At 42.1% G+C, this 13,784-nt stretch overlaps 1 protein-coding gene across 3 annotated transcripts in view; it reads right to left on the bottom strand.

Annotated features, from left to right (window-relative positions):
* The window catches only part of greb1l (GREB1 like retinoic acid receptor coactivator), a 351,285-nt gene that overhangs the window by 58,857 nt on the left and 278,644 nt on the right, over positions 1-13,784 (bottom strand). For all 3 annotated transcript variants that reach the window (XM_043688237.2, XM_043688239.2, XM_043688240.2), the window contains 2 exons: positions 3,754-3,934; positions 1,005-1,194 (listed from right to left, as the gene is read on the bottom strand). In XM_043688237.2, coding sequence (XP_043544172.1) covers positions 1,005-1,194; positions 3,754-3,934 — 371 coding nt within the window. The remainder of the gene's footprint in view (positions 1-1,004; positions 1,195-3,753; positions 3,935-13,784) is intronic.

The following is a 13,784-nucleotide window of genomic DNA, read 5'->3' as shown; positions in this document are numbered from 1 at the left end:
TATCCCACAGAAACAAAATAAGTTAATCAGATTAGATTGTCAAATAACCTACTTCAAACACACTGCTGCAACTCTAGTATCAAAGATATCTGCTTATATGAGTTAGTACTTATGCAGTAATTCTGAGTTGTTGTGTTGAGGCATACATAGTTTTGCATGCATTCTGTGGTCTGGAACTGTGCATAATGACTGTAGGGACTACAACATTCTTTTCAGTACATGGTTGACCAGAAATTTCTTCTTTTATCAGCTTCTGTTAGAATGATGTTGGAATGGTTGGTACTCATTATATTTAGCTGCATTACAACTATACTTTTCTTGGCCTCCAAGTTCTGGCTCAGACATTACATACTGCACCACAAAACCTTCATTCAGAGACTGAGAATGGACTCTTTACCAGTTTCCTCTGTTGAAGCCAACAATAATGGTAAAATTCACATATATATGAATCTATATGATAAATCTATTATTAAGTAATGTTCTGCATGATTTTGCCATAGTTTTATTTAAAGATTACTAAGTTGATATAAAGGCACAGAATTTCCGACGCAGTTCTCTGGAATTTTCGTTGTAACTTCAGGAGAAATGGCACAAATGGCTGTTTATGCCCATACTCTAAATCTTATTATTAACTATCTCCAAACATACAGCCAGAGACTGGGTCAGAAATTAGAGAATTTCATATGAAAATGGCTTACTTTGGTAAAATGCTACAATCGATTGTCATTTGTTAGCAGTGAAAAACACTCTGTGTAGTTCAAAAATGAGACTTTCTTCGATGTATATCACTCTTTAAAGTTAACACCATCCAATATCTTTACATGGATTGGGAATCCAAATCCCCCATGCTGATAGTTGATTTCACTCTGAGCATTTCCTCAATGTTATGACCTCCAAATTAGGATAGCCCAAGCATGTTTATACAACAAACTTATACTTCCTTACAAATGGCAAATGCATATCTTTATCAGCAAAAAATAAAGAATTACTTAATGTGAACTTACAGGATTGCTGGGCAGTACCCAGTGCACTTCATTTTGGAAGTTGACACGGGATTGTTGTGTCTGTAAAGTGAAGGGAAAGGAGCTGACCTGCAATACAAGTAAATTGCAGGCCTCAAGTGCCTCATGTGAGTTAATAAACTTATCCGACAGAACCTGGCTGGATTCCCCATGTGTTGCAGAACCTGAAAAACTAAAGGAACATAAGATTCAAATGAAACTGCATGAAAGGATTTCACTTATAGTTGTACAGGAAGAAGAAGATACTTGCATTTATATAGCATATTTCACAACTGCAGGGCATCCAAAAGTGTTTCATAACCAATGGAATACTTCTGAAGTGTTTTATTGTAGACAAACATGACAGCCAATTAAATTCAGCAAGATCTCACAACTAACAATTAAATAAATGGCCAGATAATCTATCTTAACTGGTTAAGGGATAAATGTAGACCATTTTCCAAAGATGTTACAGTTACTTTGATGAAAGTTTAAAACATAATTAGCAGATTCCTTGTATAAAGACTTGTAGGAGTGTGGCTTTTGCTGGGACTGGCAACCAGGCAGGATACCATGCAAGAAAGTTGCTGTACAGTCAGGTAGACACCAGTCGGGGTTGGGGCACTCATGAGGGCAGGATGACTGTAGTAGGGTCACTTCCAGATGAGAAGGATCCCCTCAGTCCACTGGGTAAAATGCTAACAACAGAGAGAAGAGACCTGCATTGGCCACATCTTCTACCAATACTGCTTCATTTAAAATTATTTGATAGTTATTTGTTAAAGTTGATGAACTATGATCTGGGAGGCCCTTGGTGTGCGGTGATAGTGTTCCTACCCTGAGCCAGGTCACCTGGGTTCAAGTCACACCTGCTCTAGAAGTATGTAATATTTCTGAACAGGTTGATGAGAAAATATTGAACTATTATCTGACCACTATTAATAGTAAAAATCAATGTGGAACCTAGAGATTGTACACATGACCCTCTCACACCCTGATGGACCTGTAACTCTGCTACAGACTGACATACACAATGTAAACAAAAAAAAAAATGATTGTGCAGTCAATGTTAAATGAAAAGCCAGCAGGTCTTTCACAGTCAAATATTAAGGATTCAATTTAACACCAAAAATGTAGTGGCTTGTGCTTTTGTTCTAAAATCTCAAATCCTATACAAATGCTCCTACTTCAGCCTGTTGTTGGATTTAATGGACACAGAACAAAACTGGCCAGCCAACCTAGGGGCAGGCTTGCAACCTCAAGACATTGAAGAGGCTGCAGTCTTCTGGTTATTTCACAGGTTAAACTTGTAGCTTTCTAAGGCCTTTAGAAACTTGGCAGCTGAAGAAGGGAAGGAAAGCTCTGGGCAGAAGGTAAGCACCTTTGCAGCACTGCTTATGGATCAAGAGGTGGAATGCTTTCCCCACACCTAGCACCCCCAAAACTCTCGCACTCTCATAAAAACTCTGATCAAGGGATTGAACTCTATTCAGGGTCTACAATCAGATTCCCGCCCACTGTATTCTTGGTTCAGAATTGATCCCACGTGTTCCTATGACTCACTCTCGAGTCCTCTCTATCCAACCCAAATCTAAGGCTGACAATCTTCTCGGTAGGGAACCAGTCAAGAAGGAAACCCACAAAAACTTGATTGGTTCATATCCAAGGCTTCACAGCTCTACCTGCCTAACCTGCCCCTGTTAATATTTGGCCAAGTCTTTTAGGTGTAGCCATAACATTCTATAAACTTTTTTAAAAAATCGAAATGCTTTACTCATTTGATGGAAATGCATTACATGGTCGTAAAGCAGATAACCAAGCATAAACTCTTAAGTTGAAGATTTTGTAACAAATGTTTCTATATAATAAGAAAAGATTTCCAAAAATTCAAAACATTAGATATGATATTTTACCAGTAGAAAAATAATATACATCTTACAATGTGCACCGTCAAGTGACATGCATATATTAGGCAAAAGAAGACAGTTATAGAAGAGTTTTAACTTTTACAACCAATTTAAAGAGCATAAATATTTAACAACTTTATCAGAAATACCATTTAGTAGGTACTTATCTTAAAATTTTCTGGAAATTTACAGTTATTTCCCATTTCTCATATGGAGAAATTCTAATTGATAGCAGGTATAGTAGAGGTTCACATAGTCACCCGAGGGAAGAAATTTTTAAAAACAGGACAAACAATATGTGATTTAACAGACCAAAAGGCCACCCTCGGGTGACTGTCTATGTAAAGTTTGCACATACTCCCTGTGTCTGCATCAGTGCTAGATGCTAAACTGACCATAATGTCCAGAAGTGTGTCGTTTCGGTGGATTAGCCATGGGAAATTCAGGTTTACAGGAATAGAGTAGGGAAGTGGGTCTGGGTGACATGTTCTTCGGAGGGATGGTGTGGACCCGATGGGTCGATTGGCCTGCTTTCACAGTGTAGAAATTCTATGCTTTGATTCTAAGAGAACAAGGTTCAAACTGTTCACTGACATGCTTCATCAAGATGCTCATTTATTGAACTCTGGTTGTTAGCCTGGGATGGTGGAAGAGCATATCAGCATGGAAAAGGTTAGTTGAGAAATGATAATATGCAAAATCAAACAGCAGGCTTTAAACTTCATCACAGCCAAGCATTAGCCTCAGGCTGTGATTAATGGACACTATAAAAATACCTAAATGACCTGCAACATTCTGAGAACTGTGAAGAAGGAGAAATGAAAATAAAATTGCAGTAAACTTACCTAGTGAAATCAATATGAGAGTTGTCATGAATAAGAACAAAGAGTGTGTATGGGTTCTGCTTGACCTTTTTCATGAAAGCTTCAAACTTATTCTGAATGTCATGGTCTAACCGGATAATATATTTCTCAGCCCTTTGATAGGCTACAGTGTCCTCCTCTAGACCTAAGTCCACAAGTACTCCTGTGTAAAAATAAAAGACATATTATGTATTAAATGATAAATATGGACTTTTCACTGAATCTGTATTTGTTAGGTATCAAAACTAAATTTATTGGGGTGACTCTTTCTGTTGCAGAATATAAATGCAAAGGGAAAATATCCATGTCCAGAAATTGATCACTTCTGCAGTCTGTGATCTTATGGAAGGTAGCTAACTGAGATGCTGCCTCTAGGTTCACCATCCATTTAAGGATGATGGATGGAAGTGGAATGAGAGACTCAACTGATAGCTTGTAATTCTCCAGAATAGGCAGGAGCATGAATGTGATGGCAGTTCAAAATGGAGGCATTTGTAGATGATCGAGATTTCAAAGATAAAGAAATCTCACCGCTGTTATGAATATTTGAAATGGAGGGGGTGTCCTTACAGAAGTCTGATAACAGCCATGACTGTTGCTTTGTCATCTTTGCAGCTCCTTCACAGGAGCATTGAAAGAAGGATCCATTGATGCCCTTAGTAGTGTCTCTTTGCAAAATTCCACTGGAGACAGGACAGTGAGAGAGAAATGTTTGATAACAATTCTTTGAAATGTCCACGAACTCACCTCCAACGCCACAATAATAAGTTATACAGTACAATACAGCACAGAGGTAGGCCATTTACCCCATCAAGGCAGTGTCGATTCTTAATCTTATCCAGACCCATTACTTACTGCCCAAGTGTAATATCTATGCCTTTGTTCAATTCATGTTCAACGTTTAAGATATGCCTTAAACGTTGCTAACACATCTGCTTCCACCACTTCCACCAGCAGTGCATTCCAGGCACCCACCATCCTGTGTGTATAAAACTTTCCCTTCACTTCTCCCCTAAATTTTTCCCTTCTCACCTTGAACTTGTGCTGTCTTGTAGTTGACCGTTCCACCCTAGAAAAAAGCCTCTGACTATCCTCTCATAGCTTTGTAGACCTCTATCATTCGCCCCTCTGCCATCATCTTTCCAGTGAAAACAATCCAAGTTTATCCAACCTCTCCTCATAACGAAAACCTTGCAGACCAGGAAACATCTTGGTTACCTTCTCTGCATCCTCTCCAAAGCATTCACATCCTTCTGGTAGTTTGGCAACCAGAACTGCATGCAGTATTCCGAATTTGGCCTGACTAAAGTTTTGTACTGCTGTAACATAACTTGCCATGGTTTATATTCGATACTCCAGCCGATGAAGGCAAACACGCTGCATGCCTTCTTGACCACCTTATCCACCAGGGTTGCCAGTTTCAGGGATCTGTGAACCTGTACATCCTGATCCCTCTATATGTCAATGTTCCTAAGGGTCTGTCATTTATCTATAATTCAGACCTGAATTTGATCTTCCAAAATGCATCACCTTGCATTTAGAACATAGAACATAGAACATAGAAGAATACAGCGCAGTACAGGCCCTTTGGCCCTCGATGTTGCGCCGATCCAAGCCCACCTAACCTATACTAACCCACTATCCTCCATATACCTATCCAATGCCCGCTTAAATGCCCATAAAGAGGGAGAGTCCACCGCTGCTGCTGGCAGGGCATTCCATGAACTTACGACTCGCTGAGTGAAGAACCTACCCCTAACTTCAGTCCTATATCTACCCCCCCTTAATTTAAAGCTATGCCCCCTTGTAATACCCGACTCCATACGCGGGAAAAGGTTCACACTGTCAACCCTATCTAACCCCCTAATCATCTTGTACACCTCAATCAAGTCACCCCTAAACCTTCTTTTCTCTAATGAAAACAGCCCCAAGTGTCTCAGTCTATCCTCATACGATCTTCCTTCCATACCAGGCAACATCCTGGTAAACCTCCTCTGCACCCGTTCCAGTGCCTCCACATCCTTCCTATAGTATGGCGACCAAAACTGCACACAATATTCCAGATGCGGCCGCACCAGAGTTTTATACAACTGCATCATGACCTCAGGACTCCGGAACTCAATTCCTCTACCAATAAAAGCCAGTACGCCATATGCCTTCCTCACCGCACTATTTACCTGGGTGGCAACTTTCAGAGATCTGTGTACATGGACACCAAGATCCCTCTGCTCATCCACACTACCAAGTATCCGACTATTAGCCCATTTTTTGTCTACAGGAGTAGTGCCAGAAGACTGGAGGATAGCAAATGTGGTTCCCTTGTTCAAAAAGGGGAGTAGGGATAACCCTAGTAACTATAGGCCGGTGAGTCTCACTTCTGTTGTGGGCAAAGTCTTAGAGAGAATTGTAAGGGATAGGATTTATGCACATCTGGATAGGAATAATGTGATCAAGGATAGTCAGCATGGTTTTGTGAAGGGCAGGTCGTGCCTCACAAACCTTATTGAATTCTTTGAAAAGGTGACGAAGGAGGTTGATGAGGGGATTAAACTCCATCTGCCATTTCTCTGCCCAAATCTGCAGTTTATCTATATCTTCCTGTATCCTTTGACAATCCCCCTCACTACCTGCAATTCTGCCAATATTGGTGTCACCCACAAATTTACTAATCAGACCACCTCTTGGTCATTTATATATATATATTACAAACAGCAAAGGTCTCAGCACTGATCACTGCAGAACACCACCACTTACTGACCTCCATTTGAAAAGCATGCTTCCACCACTAATCTCTGTCTTCTATGACTAAGCTACTTTTGTATCCATCCAGCCAGCTTATCCCAGATCCCATGAGACTCTACTTTCTATAACAGTCTGCCATGAGATACTATATCAAATGGCTTACTAAAGTCCATGTAGATTACATTTGTTGCCCTTCCCTTATCAATCATTCTTGTCACCTCCTCAAAAAACTCAATGAGGTTGGTGAGACATGACCTTCCACACACAAACCCATGCTGCCTATCACTAACGAGTCCATTAGTTTCCAAATGTGAATAAATCCCGTCTCTCATTATCTTCTACACCAGCTTCCCCACCACTGACATCAGGCTCACCGGTTTGTAATTGCCTGGATTATCCCCCTTTCCTTTTTTTTTGTAAATATATTTATTAGCAATTTTTTTAACTTTACAAACATATAAAATAATTGAAAAAAACAATCACAAATATCAGCATAATAAAAAGAAAAAATACAAATTACAATACAACTACTATCTACTAACTACTAACCTACTCTATAATACAAAGCAAACCCTAACACTGTGCAAAGCAACACCAAAAAAAAAGCAAAAAAAAACCACAAAATACAGTATAGCTATGCTCGGCGCAAGGCTCCCAAACAAAGGAACGGGAGCATTGTATACATACCCGCATTAACTCGGGAGACCCCGTCCAGGGCCCAGGGCTTGACAAATCTAATCATCCTGGTTAAACAAACACTCTGGTTAAGATAACTGATAAATCTATATCCAAATAACTCAAATAGGGCTGCCATGCCTTATAAGAATTGTCTGTTGTGTGGTGCACCATGTTTGTGAAAACGTCCAGGGAATGTGCTCCATTATTAATTTCTGCCATCCCAGCAAGCCCGGCAGGTTCTCAGACACCCAGTTCATCAGAATATTCTTCCGTGCATAGTGTGCAAGAATATTAAATAGTTTCTTCCCATGCCCGTCTAAAGATGGCAAATTCGGTAGACCTAAGAGGAGAGATATCGGGTCTACTTTGACTTCAGTCCTCAATACTCTCCGTATCTCTCCCGCCACAGTGCTCCAATAAACACGGAGCCTGTGGCATGTCCAGAAGCATGGGTAAGAGTACCTACACTTATTTTACATTTGGGGCACACTGAAGATGCCCCTTTTTTAAACTTCGCCAGACGATCTGGTGTCAGATGAGCCCTGTGCAGAACTTTTAACTGCGTAGCGCATGTCCTGTTACAGATTGAGATCTTTCGAGTAGTCTCCCATATGTTCTCCCATGTTTCAGAAGAGATTTCCACTAACAGTTCTTGCTCCCAGACATCACATAACCGGTTAATATCCTGCCAGGCCCTGCCACCCAGCAGGCGATAGAGGGCACTAACCGAAAGGGTGCTTGTGGAAAGTAGCAACAACCTCTTTGTATTGGGCTTATAGGGCTTAGTGAGAAGCGTCGTCTTCTTCTGGATGAAATCCCTAACCTGAAAAAAACGGAAAAGGTCTCTGCTGGGCAACCCGTATTTGCAGCTCAGTTGCTGAAAAGACATCATAACCTCCCCCTCAAACAAGTCTCCCAAACTAGAAACTCCTCTCGCTGCCCATAGTTTGAACCCTGAGTCCATCATCCCTGGTCGGGACCCTGGCATGCCAACTACAGGTGTAAGTGGCGAAGTCTTGGATAAACAACCCTTACTCTGACGCATCGCCCTCCATGCCTTGACTGTACTAATGACAATGAGGTTCCGGCAGTGGTCCATAACTGTCCTCATCTTATCCATGAACATTGGGTTAATTAGAGGGCACTTTGCTTGGGAGGCCTCAACATCCAGCCATATTGAGTTTGGATCGTTACCTACCCATTTGCAGACAAAGGACAGCAGGGAACTCAATTGATACCTCCTGATGTCTGGAAAATCCAATCCTCCCCCTCCTTGAGGCAACTGCAATATAGTAAGTTTGATGAGGGGCCGCCCACAATGCCAGACAAAGGAACCAAACCATCCCATAAGCTTCTGCAATGTTGACATGGGAAACATTATAGGGAGCAAACGCAAGGGATAAAACAAACAAGGAAGAACATTCATCTTAATGAAAGATATTCGGCCCAGCCATGAAATTGGAAGAGCCTCCCATCTCTGGAGATCTCGCCTAATATTGTGGAGCAAATGAGCAAAGTTAGTCCGAAATAACGGATCAAACTTGGGGGTAATAAAAATGCCTAGGTACCGGAACCCAGCCCGTGACCACTTAAAAGGGAACTTAGAGCCACCTTCAACTTCTGGCACATCCTTAAGGTTCCTTCCGATTTTGCAAAGTTAATCTTATACCCTGAAATAGCCCCAAATGAATCAAATGAAACATTGTATCAAATGGGGTATGGAGGTGATTGGGTTCGATAAAAACAGAAGTACATCATCCGCGTACAGTGTAATTTTGTGTGCCCTCGATCCCACTTCCGGAGCGGTTATGTGGACATTCTGACGAACGGCCTCTGCCAGTGGCTCTATCACCAACGTAAGCAACAACAGTGAGAAGGGCCAGCCTTGCTGACTACCCCTACCAATTGTAAAATTCCCAGACTTCACCCCGTTGGTGATGACCGCGGCCAGAGGGTGGCGATATAAAACCTCCACCCACCTAGCAAAGACTCCACCCAGCCTGAACTGTTCGAAGACATAAAAAAGATACAGCCATTCCACCCGGTCAAGTACTTTCTCTGCATTTAAGGAAATCACCAACCCCTGAATCCATCGTTGCTGACAAACTTGGACCACATTCAGCAACCTTCTAATATTATTAGACAACCTACGGCCCCTTAAAAAGCCAGTCTGGTCCTCTTTAATAATGTGGGGCAACACCCTTTCCAACCTCAGTGCCAGGATCTTGGACAGAATCTTGAAGTCTGAGTTTAATAGAGAGATGGGCCTGTATGAGGCACAATCCTCAGGAACCTTCCCCTTCTTAAAAATTAAGGAAATATTAGCTTTTCTCAAAGATGGTGGTAGGCGTTCATGCATATAGGAGTGATTGTACATCTCCACCATCAGCCCTGACAGAATCCCTATAAACACCTTATAAAACTCACCCGGGAGACCATCAGGGCCAGGCACTTTTCCACTTTGAAGTTGCCTAGCTGCCTCCTGTATTTCCTGAACTGTCAAGGGGGCATTAAGGAGACAGGCCTGTTCCAAGGTTACCCCTGGGAGGTCCAGGTTCTTAAAAAAGATCTCCATTTTAGCCCTCCTATCTTCGCAACCTTCAGACCGATACAATTCAGAGTAAAAGCTCCGAAAGGCCTCATTAATCTTTTTAGTATCGTACGTAAGGACCCCGGCGCTGTCTCTGATTGCAGTAATGGATTAGGAACACGCTTTTTCCTAGTCAGGTTTGCTAAATATTTCCCTGGACTTTCCCCATATTCGAACAGCCTCTGCCTAGCAAAAGCAAGTTCTTTCTTTGCGTTTTGTGTCAGTATTGAATTCAAGGCAGCCCGAAGGGCTGTGATCCGCTGTAGCTTAGTAGCTGCCTCCGTGGCCTTCAACCGCATTTCAAGTCAACGTTGCTGTTCCTCCTTCTGTCGTTTCCAGCTAGCTGAATAGGAAATAGCTAATCCCCTAACAAAGGCCTTAGCAGTCTCCCATAGCATGGATGGACAACTAGCCGTGCCTGAGTTGATCGTCAAGAATTCCTGAAACTCCTTCAAAAGGTATTCCACAAATTTGGAATCCTTAAGAAGAAAGGGCCCAAACGTCAGTGCCGCAAACCTAGCCCTTCACTCTTGGCCTTAACCTCCAAATATATTGCCGCATGATCAGAGATAGCTATATTCCCAATTTTACAACCCATAATTGAATCCAGAAGGGCCGAGGGAGCCAGAAAGAGGTCAATCCTCGTGTGACATTTATATGGGTTTGAAAAAAAAGGTGAAGTCCCTACCGGTAGGGTGAAGACATCTCTAAACACCAGCCCCAACTCCTCGCATAAGTCAACCACCTGCTTGGCCTGCGAAGAAATAGTTTAGGGCCCACAAGGAATCCTGTCCATTGTCGGTTCCAAAAGACAATTAAAATCCCCCCCTATAATACTATGCCATGTTCCAAAAGGACTCAACTTACAGAAAGCACTAATCAAAAATTTGAGGGGATGTGCCAGAGGACAGTAGACGTTTAAAATGCCATTTTCCTCCCCATGTATCAGGGCTTTAAGTATCACAAACCGTCCCTGCTCATCTTTCACCTGCTCTAATAATGTGAACGGAAGATTTTTCTGGATAAATATCGCCACTCCCTTACTTTTAGTAGTAAAGAATGAAAAAAATACCCGGTCATAACCCCCCTGTTGTAATTTCAGGTGTTTCCCATCATCAAGATGGGTTTCCTGCAACAAAGCGATATCAACCCTTTCCCTCTAAAGGCTAGAAAGCACTTTTTTCCTTTTAATAGGCAAATGACTTCCCTTAATGTTCCAGGTGCACCATTTAATAAGACACTTAGCCATATCCCCTTTCAGACACCCTTGAACCCCTCCGTGGAGAACCCAGCTTACAAAGCGCCGAGCATAGGTAAATAAAGACTCATAGAATCAAAAAACTATATATACTAAAACTACTCTATCATAACTATAAACAACTATTACTACCAAAAAACTACAAAAAAAACAACTATAGAACCTTGAATGGAAGACTCTTCCCCCTGCCCATAGGGGGCACTCACCCTACCCATCCCCTCCTTCACAGCTCCTTCAAACCTGGACTGTGCCCCAGCCTTAAGCCAGAAAAACGAGGAGATGATCCTTAAATCAAAAGACAAAGTCAGGATGAGCACTCCACCCATCCCTGGCTTCATGACACCCCTACTTGTGACTAAAAGAGAAGCAGAACAAACAAAAAAAAGGGAGAGAGAGCCAACAAAGAACATCCACAAAATTTCTCATCAGAAAATCCAGTTATTAAAAAAAATAGGAACAACTTATTCCAAAGTCTTTTCCCCCCTTTCCAAAAAGGAAATTATAAGGGAGAAAGAAAGGAATTTTAAAAAAAGGAAGGGAAAACATGGGTAAAAATAGAAAAGAGAACAAACATTAACCATATTCTTCAGGCCAATCCGTCTATTTTAAAGTGTCCACAAAGTTTTTAGCCTTATCCGCCGAGTCAAATGTATAAACTGAGTCCTCGTGGCTGAAACGAAGTACTGCGCGGTATCTCATGGATTACTGGATGCCCAGGTTCCTCAGCCTCTTTTTAACTTCATCAAAGGACAGCAGCTCCTGCGATCTTTTCCTAGGGATCTGGAAGCTTCTATGACTTTTTGCTTGTCCTTATATGAGTGGAAGTGCACTAGGACCGGGTGGGGATGCTGCACCAGCCCTGACCTGTGCACTGTAACCTGATAAGCCCTTTCAATCTGAAGCCTGCTGGACTCGATGTGATGGCCCAAAAACTTTGGCAGCCAGTTTTCAAAGAAACTAACTGGCTGCTCACCTTCCTCACTTTCAGGGAGCCCGACAATTTGGAGATTTTCGAGGTCGTCGATATGGTTTCGCAAGGCCCGCACCTCTCGCTCCAGCACCTGGATCCGACTGGATGAGGACTCCATTGCAGCTTCTGAAGCCTTAGTTCAACCCTCCACCTCCTCCAGCCTCTCCCCGAGGCCCTGGATCTCCTGCTCGTGCTTCTGCAGCCTGGATGCGATAGGTTGCACCTGGGCACGGATCTCCCCACAGATTTCCTCAATCGCAGCCGCACCTTTCAAGGTAAGTCTCTCCATCGCTGCAGCCAATTTCTGAGAGTCTGTCAGGTCCCCGCGGGGTTCAGAAGAGGCTGCTACTGCAGTCTCTGGTGTGGTAGGTGCTGCAGTGGAGTGTCCTCCCTGCTGCTGTTTGCTTGCTCCTTTTCCCTTTGGCATCCTTCCACTCCCAAATATTAACAAATATGTGTTCTGTAAGGTTTTAAACTAATATTTCCACCACATAAGTTGGCCAGGGATGGCAAAAAACACCGGTATGCCTTGGCTGTTAGGCAGAGCTGTCCACAGCAGTCCTACAGAATCGCCGCAACCTTGCCAAGTCTCTCCCTTTCCCTTCTTAAATAAAGGAAAAATATTGACCATTCTCCAGTCCTCTGGAACATCTCCTGAGGCCAAAAAGGATGTAAAGATATCTATTAAGGCCCCAGCTATTTCCTCCCTTGCCTCCTACATTACACTGGTATAGATCGCGTCTGGCCCTGAGGAACAACGACATAGCACCCAAAGCAGCTGCTTCAACTCAAGTCTGGTTTTGGTGAAATACATGTGTGAAACATGATATGTACAGATGCCATCAGATTAAAGGCTTCATAAAGAACAGGAAAGTGCGGGGCCAGCAGCTTCTCAAAACAATGTGAGAGCACGTGGACTTCAGCTTCTTAAAGAAAAGAGTGGGCCTGTGTGAAACTGGAGGCAGAGAGCCCCTTCAACCTATTTTTAACCTGTTGGAGCTGAAGTGCATTTCAAGTTCACAGGAAAACAGGTACATGACTGGTGGGCATTTCTTTGCATCTCTTTTGATTGGCCAAATATTTTAAATCAGGAGATGTTAATATAGTTGAACAGTTCATTTAAGACATTCACTTTTAAATTATTTAACATCAAAATGAATTGTATAGAAGTAGCTAGACAGGCTATGTGTTATTGCTGTAGCATGTATAAATTGGGGGTATGGATATGATCCACAGTGACATTTGCAGCAAGTGTTGCAATGAACTTCAGCTCAGAATTGATAAGTTGTAGTTGGAGCTATAGACACCGTACACACATCAAGTAGAGGGAGATGTAGGGGGAGTGTTTCAGGAGATAATCACATCCTGAAGATTAATTGCACCACATTTGGCTGTGATAAATGCAGGCCAAAATAGAAGGGAGGTGAGGTAGCTTTGTTAATAAATAAATTTTCCATGTGGTATTGAGTAGTTATATAGGCGTAATAGATCATGATAAGAAACCATCTTGGGTGTAAATCAGGAATAGCAATGCAAAGAAGTTATGCATAAGAGCTGTCTTTAGGTCCCCAAAGAGTTGTAGGCAATCTCGGATGCGAGGTCATAGTTTTAGGCTTAGGAGTGACAGATTTAAAATAGAAATGAGGAGGAATTACTTCTCTCTGAGTTATGAATTTGTTGAATTCACTATACCAAACAGCAGTGAACACTCAGACACTAAATATATTTAAGGAGGAGATTAATAGATTTTTAATTAGTAACAAGTTAACGAGTTG

The sequence above is a fragment of the Chiloscyllium plagiosum genome, unplaced genomic scaffold, assembly GCF_037043375.1.
Source record: "Chiloscyllium plagiosum isolate Xiang-an unplaced genomic scaffold, Cpla_swu_hap1 HiC_scaffold_4, whole genome shotgun sequence".
NCBI classification, from domain to species: Eukaryota; Metazoa; Chordata; class Chondrichthyes; order Orectolobiformes; family Hemiscylliidae; genus Chiloscyllium; species Chiloscyllium plagiosum.
This window is presented reverse-complemented; position numbering and strand designations above follow the sequence as displayed.